Below are 13,440 nucleotides of genomic sequence, written 5' to 3' on the forward strand. Positions count from 1 at the left end.
CATGACACCTCCGGCACGGGCACGGTCGTGAATCTGAGCCTCCCTTTCATGCTCCGGGGGGCTGAGGGGTACCCGCCTCTGACAGGCCTGGTGAGGACGAGACGAAGCAGGCAGGTGCCCGGCCCGGGCAGCACCAGGAGGAAGAGCTCCGGGGACACACACACAGTATGTGGCCCGAGCTGGTACCTCCTCCGCTTCTTCCTGCTCTGCTCACACAAACAGGACCAGGCGTGGGTGCTAGCAGAGGAGGTGGGAGTGTGTGTGTGTGTGTGTGTGTGTGTGTGTGTGTGTGTGGCGGACACCAAACTGCTGAGGGCCATGCTCTACAAGCCAAGAAAGCGGGTGCACACTTGATGTATGCAAAGCGAGCTTCTAATAGGAGTTGTACTGACGTGTGTACCTATGCCACGTGTGTTACCTATGCACTGACGTGTGTTACAGCAGCGGCAGGCTGGGCTTTCTCTAAGCGGGAGAGGAGAGACAACTCACAAAACGGCCTGATTTCAGATGTTGGGGATCAACTGAGAATATGTTTATTTAAAAGCAATTTTAAATATTAAAAAAAGTAGAAATGAGCACATACAGTACTGAAAAAAAACTGTCACATTACATACATGTGGAATGACAAGTGTACTGATGTTGGAGCGGAACACCCAGATGAGAACTCGGAGTTGAACTAGCACTACAGGGTTCCTATACAACAGGCTGGAGTTCTAGGCAATAAAAAAATAAATAGCAATTGCTGTTCAACAGTAAAATAAGACACACACACTATTTGCAGAACATACCTTTCCCCTCTGGGGGAAAAAAAAGAACCAATTAGCTATTTTTTCCCCCCATAAGGTTCCATACCTTCAAAATACTATATCATGTACAAAATTGCAGGTAGTGGCTCACTGAGTTTAAGAACAGTATCAGATTTTCAACTCAATCGAGATCAGCAAAGGTATTTATACCTACTTTTCCTATGTCCCACAGTAAGCTGGGTTAGCGAGAACTCAGATTCCTGGCGGAAAACAGAGACAAAACCTGAAAAACTAAAAGGCGTTTAAAAAAAAATGCGTTTAAGTTGCTGCGAAAGGGGGAAAAGGAACACACGACACTGATTCCATGCCATTTCAGGCATCTAGTTTTGTGTATGTGTTTTAGAAACCAGTTTATTTTGAGATCAGCTGCAAATACTGTAGAGGCCACAAACATGAACAGTTTATCTTTTTTTTTTTCCCCCAATGTAACTTAAAATATGTAATTGCATGAACCACGACACTCAGGAGCTCGGGACGCTGACTTCCTGACCGGACACCAGTGTGGCTTCAAGTCCTGAGGCTGCGCGCGCTGCTGGCCACACACCAGCTCTCCGGCCGGCCGGCCGGGCTCCTGACGTCCTTGTCCTGGGAGCCACGGGCGCTGGGAGGCCGCAGAAGCGACTGCGGGAAATCTCTTTCCACGGACAGCTGAGAAGATACGTCGCGGGGTCGAGGGTCTGTCATGCACGAGGTTTATGAACCAGGGCGGCGACTCCAGGTGCTCACAGTAACCACTTAGGCAGAACTGAATTAATACGCACTGGGCGCTGAGACTCGATTAAAATATGACGGCTTTTCCTAAGGGTTCGGTTGGGAGTTGTGCTTCTGGGAAATGAACAAGTCTCACTCTCTGCCAAGATGATCCTGCTTAAAACATATCAGTTTGCCAACCAAGGAATTAAACAGACGTGACGCCAGGACCACCCAAGGGGCCTCAGGTTCTGAGCGCAGCCCCACCGGTGGGGGGCGTGCAAGGACCGTGTTCTTTTCAACATTCCGACTCCCGTCAAAGGCCGAAACAGGCACAGTGTTCTGAAGGGGCTGATACACACATGGGATAAACAGAAAACAGAGAGGGGGGTCTCCTAGCAGGAAGGGCTTTTTTTCCCCCCTCACAGTGCAATTCACAGCAGCGTTGGAAACATTGGTGATGAACTGACTCGAGGGGAGTGTGTCTACTGCATGGAGCGTGAGATGGAAAAACTCGCCTACCACTGCGTTTCCTAGAGAGCCTGGAGCAAAAGCAAACGGGGTCAGCACCTGGGTGCTGCAGTGGGGAGTCTGTGTGCAGGGCTGGCTTCGACATGGGCCGGCTTCGACATGGGCCGTCCTCTCGCATGGTCTTTTGAGAGTCTGAACTAATCAAGAAACAGAAACACGAAAATAATTTCAACTGACGTGTGAGAAGAGGCTTCAACACATTCAAAGGAGACTAATTCATAATGCGATATGCAGATCCGTCCTCCTGAGAAAGCGCAAGGACCGAATGGAAACAAATACTGTCGCAACCTTATCATTTCTGCTTTAATGGCAATCAGGTTTAAAAAAACGTACAGTTCAACTGATCCACACCGTTCCTTTATAAAAGGCAGATTTTAGGTAAGCGTCTAAATGCATGCATAATGTAGTAGAGGCTAATGTTTTCTGGCAGTCCGCGGTTCCTGAAAGTTGAACTTCATCCGAGGGGTTTAAACTTTTGTCAAAATAGTCATGAAGGCTATATGTTATTTTTGCATAATGAGGTAACATCTCAGGGGCGGGCACTCCTCATAAGACGGTATAAATCCATCTGGCTAACCTGACCTGTGCGAGAGGCTTGGGCGCCGTCAAATGCCACCGAAGGTTTTGGGGCCAGTGACTATTCTGCCGAAGGAGTAACACGTTTCACTGAGCACTTCTCTGTAATAAATACCGAAGCAGGTGTTCGGAGCCGTACACCGTGCACACCGATGACTGCAGGCTGGTCTGTCACAGAGCTGAGAGTTCTACCTGAAAAGCAGGACCCACCTCTTTGCTTAACATCGCATTTTTCAGTAACGTGGTTGAGAATACTGCGTTGTTAGGAACAGAGCGTCAGTGCTATGCCTTTCGTCAGCTGCTGAGACCACGTCTATTTGCAAAGACAGCAGTTCCTACATTTCTGTTTCCTTGGAAAACAGCACAGATAAGGAATCTAAGTGCTAGATGCCAAGGACGACTTTGGCAAACCAGTAAGGCGCCCCAGGTCCTAGGCCCCCCTAATACTGGCAAAGGCAGAAGACAACAGAGTATTTATTTACAATACACAATAAAATATATCCCCTCCTGAGGTGGCCGGGTGGGTTTCTCGTTCTGTAACAGCAGCTATATACACGGTGTACAGGGTTACGGCGGCGGCCGTCTCGCACGGAGGATGCGGACAATCTCAAGGTTCTGCTTTTTGTTAGTCGGACAGGATGTGCACAAAGGATACGGGAAAGACCCCCTTCCTTTCAGGCTGACCTTCGATGTGGCCGATCTGTGGGGAGAGAAGAGAGGTGTCGATCTGCAGGCAGCCAGCAGCGGCCCCGTGCCAGGCCCGGTGGGACAGAGCCCTGGCCACGCCCGCAGACCCGGGGTGGGGTGCAGGCTTACCCTGTGCCACCGGTTGGTGAGCCACAGAGAACTGACAACCATCAACTACATGACACAGTGACAACAACACCGCAGACGGCAGTGTGCATGGTGCTAGGCACTTGTACAAGGACCTCATCTCGCCCCCACGTCAGCCCCACGAGGCCCATCACATACACGAGGGGACCTGGAGAGCACTATGCTAGGCACACAAGCCAGTCGGAGAGAGACAAGTACCGGATGATCTCACTCACATGTGGAGTCTAATGAACAGAATAAACGAACCAGATAGAAACTGACACTCAGATAGAAGACAGACAGACAGCTGTCAGAGGGGAGGGTGGCTGGGAGCTGGGTGCAGAAGGTGGAGATATGACGCAAAACAACACACCCGAACTCCAGTTACAGAGAACAGGGAGGTGATAGCGGGGGAGGGGTGGGGAGGCAGAGAGGGTAGGGGGTCCATGGTGATGGATGGAGACTTGACTCTGGGTGGTGAGCACACAAGTCGTGGGGGGAAACCAATAGGTCACCATGTCTCTCTTAAAGAAACAAAAGAACGTTCTGTTTGACAATGGCCTCGGGAGGTGGCATCCACCTGTCCACGGACTCCGGAGCCTGCACTCTGGGGGGGCTCGCCTGCCTGTCCTGCTGGGTGACCTTGGACAAAGCTTGCTAAGCCTCCCATCTGTAAAATGGGGCTGAGAAGTCCCTTGTCTCAAGCTTGCTGTGAGGTCACACATCTGGAAAGGCTGCGGTGTCCCAAGCACTTGTTTTCTGGTTGCTGTGAGGGAAAGGATATTTTGAAAGTTCGAGATCAGCTGTGGCCTAAGGCAATTTTACTGCCGGTTGCCTAAGCCTTAAGCCATGGGTACCGTCTCTCACATCAGCAGAAGTTGCATTAGAAGGAAGCCTATAGTGAGAAAACACAAGACCTGGAAACTGGCTTCAATGATAGGGACAGAGAGGAGGGTGGTGCTGAGCGCTGGCCTGGGCCAGCTGTCACTCCCTCCGTGAAGTACCCACAGCACAGAGGCCAGCTGGTGCAGGGCTGTGAGCTCAGCCCTCAGATGGGTCCGGTATTTACCATTCCGTGACCCTGGTGGTCACCCAGGCTGCTAGGGCCGGCTCTCCTGTCTGCAAAGTGGAGTTCAAGGTAAGACCTGGCTCATCTACCTCACAGGGTCTGAGTTGGCATCAGGCATGTGAGTTCTTAGACAGCCTTGTGAGGTAGGGACACTCCTGTTCCATTTTTCAGAGGCGGAAACTGAGGCTTACAGAAGAGACTTGCTTTATCCAAGGCCACAGAGTAAATGATTCACAGTGGGGGCTTTGAGGTCCGCCTCCCGCCGGGATTCTAAGCTGGCCCTCTGACAGGCTCCGTGCCAGGGACAGGCCAAATGCTCAGAGGCACGAGCACCGCCTGGGGCACCCCCAGCTCGTCCCTCTCTGACACAGAGAGGTCTCATCACTGCAGTCCCGGGTTTCTCGACTTCACTACTCCCGACATTTGGGGACACAGACTCTTTGTAGCGGGGGCTCTCCTGAGCACGGCAGGTATTTAAGGCGCATCCAGGCCTGCTACCCACTAGATGCCTGTCAGCACCGCCCTTCCCAGGTCCTGACAATCAAAATGCCCCTGGAGGGACAAACTGGCCTTATCTGGGAACTGCCGCTTCAGTCCAAGCAAAATTCCCACACATCTGTGCTCAAGAATCCAGTCACTGTCTGGCCCAAAGAAACACAAGCCCAAGGCACACACACACACGTGTGTGTGTATGTGCACACATGTGCACTGGCACGAGTGCTGTGAGCATTAGTGGTTCTCATGGCCCAACTGCGAAGCACAGGTTCTTCCTGGCAGACAGAACTGGGTTCCCTGGGCAGTGCCAAGGGCCCCTGACGTCAGATGGCCACTAGGCGAGGACACGGTGCCTGTCCTCGCTGGAGGACGGCCAGAGGTGTTCAGGCAGGAGGAGGCTGTACAGATACTGAGTCTCCGACAATTCCAGGAGGAGGGCACCGTGCCCTGCTCTGCACAGAGAGGCCCGTGCGTGGATCGCAGAGGGAGCTCGAGGTCAGCGTCGTGGTCAGTGTCGTGGTCAGCAGGAGGGCCTGCCTCCCCGCTGACCAGCCATGCGCCCCGGCAGCGTGCTTCCTAGCTCTGGTCCTGCCTCGGGAAAATCCGAACACCCCACCTGGCTCCCGGGCTGTGGTGATGAGGGCGAAGCACGGAGAACCGTGAGGCTCTGACCCAGGTCGGAGCTCTGGGGCTGCTTTCCGGAAGGGCCCGGCGGAAGGGGCGCTGGGAAGCGAGGGCAGGCGCTCAGGGGCACCGCCACTCTGCCTGCGGCACGTGCAGGGCGCAGCGCGTGCAGAGCGAGCCCGCTGCGCGGACCGACCCTCCCCAACCCACCGGGGGAGGGGCACACACACATACGTACCCACCACTCCTGGTCCTCCTCCCCCGTGACCACGATCACCTCCCCCTCGATGAACGTCAGCTCGTCGTCATTGTCCGCCTGGCAGTCGTAGATGGTCTTCACGCGCCTCACCTTGTTCTTCCCCTGCAACGCAGAGCCGGGCTCTCAGCTGCCAGCATCGGCCCACGGCAAGGGGCCCGCTGACCTCGGGCAAGTGGCGGAACCCCCTCGAGCCTCAGTTTCTGTGAATGGGGGGTCTGCTACGTGCTCCCACGTATGGGGACATCTCCAGACAGGACAGTCCCTGTCCCTCCCCCTGGCCGCACGGTGGGTGGCCGGGGAGGAACGGGCTCCACCAGGAGGCGCCCAACGCAGCCCTCCCCCACCCCCAGCTCTCCACGGTGACACGGAGGCTAAAAATGGGTCTGGGAAACATGACGTAAAGCAAACTTGCAGCTTCTGCCACCGAATGTGCAGCATAGACACATTTCTCAGGCCCTCGTGCAGAGCGCCCAGCCAGCACAGATGGCCACAGGGCAGAGCGGCCGTGCTGGGAGGAGCTGGGCAGTCCCCCGAAGTTCTGACTTCAGACCAATTTGACTGGGGCTGCTGTTTGCTGGACTTCCAGTTCTTTGCAAACAGGAAGACGGGAACAGGGAAATCCCCTTCTAGAGGATGTCTGGGGCACCCGGCTCAGTAAACAGTAATAACAAGAGCAAGCAAGTCTCTAAATGCTTTGGGTCCCCTGACTTCTCTGCTCGGCCCTCAGTGGCCCTGAGGATCCTGTTCCTTCCTGCTGCTCCGCTCCCCGGGCTGGGCGGAGGGCTCAGAGGAGCCGGTGGGACTCAGCCCGGGAGATCTGTCCTTGCAGCGCTGACCCTGGGCGTCCCAGAGATGCTCTGTGACCACTTACAACAGGAGGACGCAAGGAGATCATTAAGCAGCTATAAGGCCTGGGGCACGTACTGGAATTGTGAGCCCGTTAAGGCCACTGAGGGCGCCTGGGGTCTTGGGAATTGCACTCATACAAGCAAAGGCACCCACCATACTGATGTTTGGTCTCTAACCCGGGGCGGGGGCTGTTATCTGTCTCCCCTTTCCTTCAGTCTTGAATGGACACACTTCTATTGCAACGTCGTTTTCAACATGAAATATGAGTGGGGGCAGTCCCCGACCCGTTAGCTGTGCTCCTCAACCTGGGGTGCTCGTGTCCCTGTGGGGTGCAGCGCGCGCAGGACACATGGCCCAGGTATTTTCCTGGGGTATCACTTACCCCAAAAAAGATTGTAGGGAAAAAGAAACCCGACATTAGAGAGCAGAAAGCACTTTAACAATGATGGAATGGGAGGCTTTCACCCAATCCCACGTCTGTGCAAGTCTCTAGGCTTTGCCTGAAGTCCCCCCCAAGATGCAGGGAGGAGGGGCGAGGCAGAGACCCTGGGGCCTCACAGGGGCCGTCTGCCTGTGACCCCAGGCAGGAGGGGTCTGGCCCTCAAGGTGTTTCCTGGGCGCCAGCTAAGCGCACAGACTCGCCCACGAGCCCAGTCACTGGGCCAGCTCCTTCCCGAGCAGGAGGAGACCGAGGCTCGGGGGCGGTACCCGGCCAAGGGGGTGCCTACAGCGGGCACTGCAGCGGGTCCTGAAGCCTGTGCTCCTCAGGGCGGACCCAGAGCCCCCCAGGGAGCAAGCTCCTGCTTTTTCCTTCTTTCAGAATTTATTTATTGGCTTTAGAGAAAGAGGAAGAGAGAGGGAGAGGGAGGGAGGGAGGGAGGGAGGGAGAGAGGGAGAGAGAGAGAGAGAGAGAGAGAGAGAGAGAGAGACGAACATCTGCTCCTGCATGTGCTGTGACCAGGGATTGAACCTACGACCTTCCTGTGTGGAGACAACGCTCTAACCAACTGAGCTATCCTTTCTCTGCATGAGCTGCCCACCCCACCGGCCCCCCCGCCCTACCCCACCCCACCCTGGGTTTCGGAGGCTGCCTGGACAGTGCCCACCCACCCCGGGTTTCGGAGGCTGCCTGGACAGTGCCCACCCCACCCCGGGGTTCGGAGCCTGCCTGGACAGTGCCCACCCACCCCGGGTTTCGGAGGCTGCCTGGACAGTGCCCACCCACCCCGGGTTTCGGAGCCTGCCTGGACAGTGCCCACCCACCCCGGGTTTCGGAGGCTGCCTGGACAGTGCCCACCCACCCCGGGTTTCGGAGGCTGCCTGGACAGTGCCCACCCACCCCGGGTTTCGGAGCCTGCCTGGACAGTGCCCAATCACCCCTGGGGTTCGGAGGCTGCCTAGACATGTGCCCACCCCACCCCGGGTTTCGGAGGCTGCCTGGACAGTGCCCACCCCACCCCTGGGTTTCGGAGCCTGCCTGGACAGTGCCCACCCCACCCCGGGTTTCGGAGCCTGCCTGGACAGTGCCCACCCCACCCCGGGTTTCGGAGCCTGCCTGGACAGTGCCCACCCCACCCCGGGTTTCGGAGCCTGCCTGGACAGTGCCCACCCACCCCGGGTTTCGGGGCCTGCCTGGACAGTGCCCACCCACCGTGTTTATCTTCCTGGGCAGCGGCACCGGGGTCTCGGGCAGGGTGGGCGTCAGGTCATTGGACTCCTCGGAGGCTTGCTTTTGGATGGCGTCTCGGGCCGGCACGTTCGGGGACAGATCCACCGAGTGGGACTTCAGGGCAGTGTCAGAGGGCGGCTGGGCCTTGGGCGACATGTCTCCGGGCTGGGCCTTGGCCAGCAGGTCCGCCAGCTGCGGTTTAGGAGGCAGATCCTTCATCTGAGGCTTGGGAGGTAAGTCCGAGAGCTGGGGCTTGGGGGGCAGGTCGCCCAGCTGCGGCTTGGGGGGCAGCTCTCCCGGCTTCGGTGGCAAGTCTCCCATCTGGGGTCTGGGCGCCAGGTCGGAGGGCTTCGGGGGCAGGTCTCCGGGCGGCGGCTTCTGCGGCAGCTCTGCCAGCGGGGACGGTTTCTGGACAATTTCAGGTGGGACGTTGGCCTTGTCTAGGGAGAGATGATGGCTGGTTTCTGTTTTCCGTAGTGCCACTGCGGGAAGCAAGCACAAAGAGGGAGTCACCGGGACGGCACACGAGGTGTCGGTCGCCTTGAAGAGAACGGACCTAACGCGAGCACCTGGGGAGGCGGGGCGCGGGAGTCAGACCAGGTGTGCGCCGCCCGTTTAGACGAAGCTGGCAGCCTGGAGAGCCTCCACATTGCAGGTCCTGACTTTACAGCTCAGTTCTGTAAGGCAGGGGGATGTCCACGCTACTCCACAGCTCACAACACCCACAACCATAAACGCAACACGGAGGAGAGACAACTGGAGAGTTCAGAGTTCGGTTTCTAGGAGCCTACCACACACCTGCAGCCACTTCAAGTATTCCGCTTCCTTCTTGACATTTTAATCTACTTTCCACACATAACATTTGTATCTGGTTCTGTCTACGTCCTGTTTAGCAGGAGTGTTTCCGTGTTAATAGATTGCTCAGCATCAGGGTCTCTCCTCTCACCACACCATCAGCCTCTGATTCCATTGTGGTGGCACTGTACACGTGCTCACGAATAGACCTTACATCGAAAGTGGGATCGCAACAGATACGGTGTCTGCAACTCTTATTTCCTTCCCCTGAATACGTCAGCTCCTTCATCCTCTCTCAGGCCGAGCCATGCAGCACGGCCAGTGGTGCGGATGCCACCGTGGACCTACAGCTCTGCACGGCTGGACCCGGCAGAACTCGGGACACTAAGGATATACGTCTCCAATTCCAGCTGCACAACTTACTTGCTGTGTGACCTTGGGCAAATGACACAACCTCTCTGTGCCTCCCCCCTCCTTCAGCTCTACAATAGGAGCTACTCCATGTATAGAGCTGGCCGACAGGGCCTGGCAGATTCTAAGTATTACATTGGAGTATTCTTATTCTTTCTGTCCAACATGGTCCCCTGAGGCCTGGATTAATACTTTCACTAGTTCTTGTAACCCTGGCTCCTGGTGTAGGGGCCAGACCTTGCTCAGCAAGAAAACACCCAAGGCACTGAATGAGTCAAAAACAAAACAAAACAACTGTTATCCTAAAACGCCAACATATGCAGAAAGCTAGCCTTACAATGAAAAATAAAATAGAGATAAACCCCAGTGCTGCAAACTGCCAGAGCTGTACTGCGGCTGCTTGGCCCCAGGCTTGCCCAGGCCCCGGCCTTCTGCTGGTGCAGCTCAGCTTAAAACGCTCAAGCGGGACCGTAAGACTCCTCTCTGGGGAGTCTGAAACTCAGTCCACAGAAGTCAGAGGCAGGTAGTGATGGGGGTCAGTCTGGGGGATCCCCGGAGGCAGCGGGGCTGGAAAGCTTTGTTATGAGTCACACTTTTGGGGAACAGAAACTGTGCGTAAGTGCTGGGCAACCATAACCCTCTCAACATGCATCTCTGATTATAAAACTCGATCCTAAAAAGGAGATCTAAGCCAGGCGCTGAGATTTCTGTGCTAGAATGTTCAGCCTGGCACTATTTAGAGTGAAAAATAATTTTAAACTATGTGAATACTAAACAATAGAGTCTGCTTAATATACCGTGGTACCAGACAATGGAATAATATGCAGTCAGTAAAAAGTTATGTGATATTAATTGGTATTTAATTTATGTGATGAAAAATGTTTTTGATTTATCACATGAAAAAAATCAGCTTAAACGGAAATTTGAAAAGAGTACAGAAAAGAGCCTGACCTGTGGTGGCGCAGTGGATAAAGCAACAATCTGAGTGCTGAGGTCACAGGTTCGAAATCACGGGCTTGCTGGGTCAAGGCACACAGAGAAGCAACTACAAGCTGATGCTTCCTGCTCTTCCCCACCCTGCCCCTTCTCTCTCCTCTCTCTAAAATCAGTAAGTAATAATAAAAAAGTACAGGAAAGGGAGTAAAAGCCGCTACACCCAATTGTTCACCTTGGTGGAAAGACTTCAGGTGGTTTGATTTCTCAAATCTTCTAGAATGAATACATACCCACTCTTCGGGGGGAGCCTGTGCAACCCCTGCTACTGCATGTGCAGCTGGGCTTGTGCCTCCCTGACCAGTGGACACTCCTCTCTGACTGCGTTAACTCTGAAGGGCAGGAGCACCCCCTCCCCCCGCCCTGGGCTACAATGCGCGTCCTGCTGGAGGGAGGGCCCTCGGCACAGGGGCCGCTCAGGCCATGGCCACGAGGCAAAGCGGAACCACCTCCCTGACTGCGTTAACTCTGAAGGGCAGGAGCACCCCCCCCCCCCACCACCACACTGGGCTACACCGAGCGTCCCGCTGGAGGGAGGGCACAGGGGCCGCTCAGGCCATGGCCACGAGGCAAAGCGGAGCCACCTCCCTGACTGCTGCCCCAGCCACACCCAGGCATGGAGTCAGTCCCAGGGTCAGTCAGGTGAGTAGATCCCAGCCCCGGACAGCATTAGGAGGGATGCCGGGTGGGGGCTGGGGGTGGGGACGACGTGAAGGGGACGCAGACAGTGAAAAGGTGGCAGCAGCCACGGCAGGTCCCGGGGGGACTTGGGACTGTTTGGGTGTGAGCGGCACAGGCAGGTCGGGGGACTCTGGGAGCCTGTGATTGACAGCCAGACAGGGCGGGCCGCCCAGAACTGGGGACAGCACTGGGGAACCTGGCTGCGACGTCCGTGCGCTCAGGACAGGCCTCGGGCAGAAGTTACGAGACAACACCCAACACCTCTGGGTAAAAGCGCAGGAAACCAGGGAAGGCCCCCCCTGTGCTCTGCGGAGAGTGCCCAGCTGCCATCTGGACCCTCGTCTGCCCACACGAGCCGGGCGGCCAGTCAACGCTCCTCACAATGTATCACACGGCTGAGACGTTGGGAGACCGGTTAACTCCGGGTTCCCACCATGAATCCCGAGTTTGGCTTCTGGGGTCAAAGGTCTCCCCGCCGGCACAGAAAGCCATGGAGCAGCCGCCAAGCTCCTCCGGGTCCCCGTCCATCCCTGGCAGGCCTACGTGAGGGTGGACGAGTGACCCAAACCGGGGGCCCCGCAGCTCTGAAGCTGGAACACTGCAATGACAGACTGTGGCCGCTCCCTTCTGCTGTGACAGGAAAGGGGCACCTCGGTCCTGCCGACAAGGTGCCAGCCAGCGGGACAAAAGCAGACTTGGTCAAAGAGCGAGTGTCTCTGCCTGGCAAAGCGGCCGCTGTGGACACGGCCCCCTTGTCCTTGGTGGGCGTGCGTGTGTCCACGCTGCACGGCAGACGCCGTCCCAGGGCCACGAGCTAGGGCAGGCATGGCCAACATACGGCCCGCGTAACGAGTTTATGCGGCCCGCAATTAAACTGTTATTCTCTGCACGACGCACTGTGGAAATGAAATAAGTGGTACTTTTAAATCATTATATATAAACTACGGTATCTTCAGTAATCTTCAGCTCAACTTATATTTGTGAACAAATTTTTTCTTTAATAAATCTAAATAAAAGTACAAAGTACAAGATCAAGATGAAATGATTTACATTTGGAGGCTGTGTTAAGAATAGCTACAAGTATAGAGCCAGATATTAAAAAAATAACAGGCGATGCAAAGCACCTCAACAAGTCACATAAGTTTTTTTGTTATCTGTTGTACTAAATTACTTATTTATTCATAAGCAAATTACATAATAAAATTTTTTTTACTTAAACGAATCGTTTTTGTATTTAACATTTTTTAATTTTAATATTTTGTCTGGCCTGTGAAAAAAGTTTTCTTTCTAATCTGGCCCGGGGGCAAAAACTGTTGGCCAGGCCTGAGCTAGGGGCTTTCTGGAGCATGACCTCATTTCGTCCCTGCAAACCCTAGGGGAGCAGGGCCCCTGCCCCAATCCCAGCTGTGCAGTCAGAGGCACAGGCAGCTCCCACCCCGCCCCGCCCCAATCACAGCTGTGCAGTCAGAGGCACAGGCAGCTCCCACCCCTGCCCCAATCACAGCTGTGCAGTCAGAGGCACAGGCAGCTCCCACCCCCCGCCCCAATCACAGCTGTGCAGTCAGAGGCACAGGCAGCTCCCACCCCCCGCCCCAATCACAGCTGTGCAGTCAGAGGCACAGGCAGCTCCCACCCCCCCGCCCCAATCACAGCTGTGCAGTCAGAGGCACAGGCAGCTCCCACCCCCCGCCCCAATCACAGCTGTGCAGTCAGAGGCACAGGCAGCTCCCACCCCCCGCCCCAATCACAGCTGTGCAGTCAGAGGCACAGGCAGCTCCCACCCCCCGCCCCAATCACAGCTGTGCAGTCAGAGGCACAGGCAGCTCCCACCCCCCGCCCCAATCACAGCTGTGCAGTCAGAGGCACAGGCAGCTCCCACCCCCGCCCCAATCCCAGCTGTGCAGTCAGAGGCACAGGCAGCTCCCACCCCCTCCGCCCCAATCACAGCTGTGCAGTCAGAGGCACAGGCAGCTCCCCCCCCCGCCCCAATCACAGCTGTGCAGTCAGAGGCACAGGCAGCTCCCCCCCCCAATCACAGCTGTGCAGTCAGAGGCACAGGCAGCTCCCCCCCCCCAATCACAGCTGTGCAGTCAGAGGCACAGGCAGCTCCCCCCCCCCCCGCCCCAATCACAGCTGTGCAGTCAGAGGCACAGGCAGCTCCCCCCCCCCAATCACAGCT

The 13,440-nt window shown here is 56.0% G+C and overlaps 1 protein-coding gene across 4 annotated transcripts in view; it reads right to left on the reverse strand.

The window, feature by feature from the left end:
- Positions 1 to 510: 510 nt before the first annotated feature.
- The window catches only part of ASAP1 (ArfGAP with SH3 domain, ankyrin repeat and PH domain 1), a 327,653-nt gene continuing 314,723 nt past the window's right edge, over positions 511 to 13,440 (reverse strand). For all 4 annotated transcript variants that reach the window (XM_066379536.1, XM_066379535.1, XM_066379533.1 and 1 more), the window contains 3 exons: positions 8,364 to 8,863; positions 5,843 to 5,965; positions 511 to 3,303 (listed from right to left, as the gene is read on the reverse strand). In XM_066379536.1, the coding sequence (XP_066235633.1) occupies positions 3,229 to 3,303; positions 5,843 to 5,965; positions 8,364 to 8,863 (698 nt within the window). In that variant the 3' untranslated portion in view covers positions 511 to 3,228. The remainder of the gene's footprint in view (positions 3,304 to 5,842; positions 5,966 to 8,363; positions 8,864 to 13,440) is intronic.

This window comes from Saccopteryx leptura, chromosome 3 (genome assembly GCF_036850995.1).
Source record: "Saccopteryx leptura isolate mSacLep1 chromosome 3, mSacLep1_pri_phased_curated, whole genome shotgun sequence".
Classification (NCBI taxonomy): domain Eukaryota; kingdom Metazoa; phylum Chordata; class Mammalia; order Chiroptera; family Emballonuridae; genus Saccopteryx; species Saccopteryx leptura.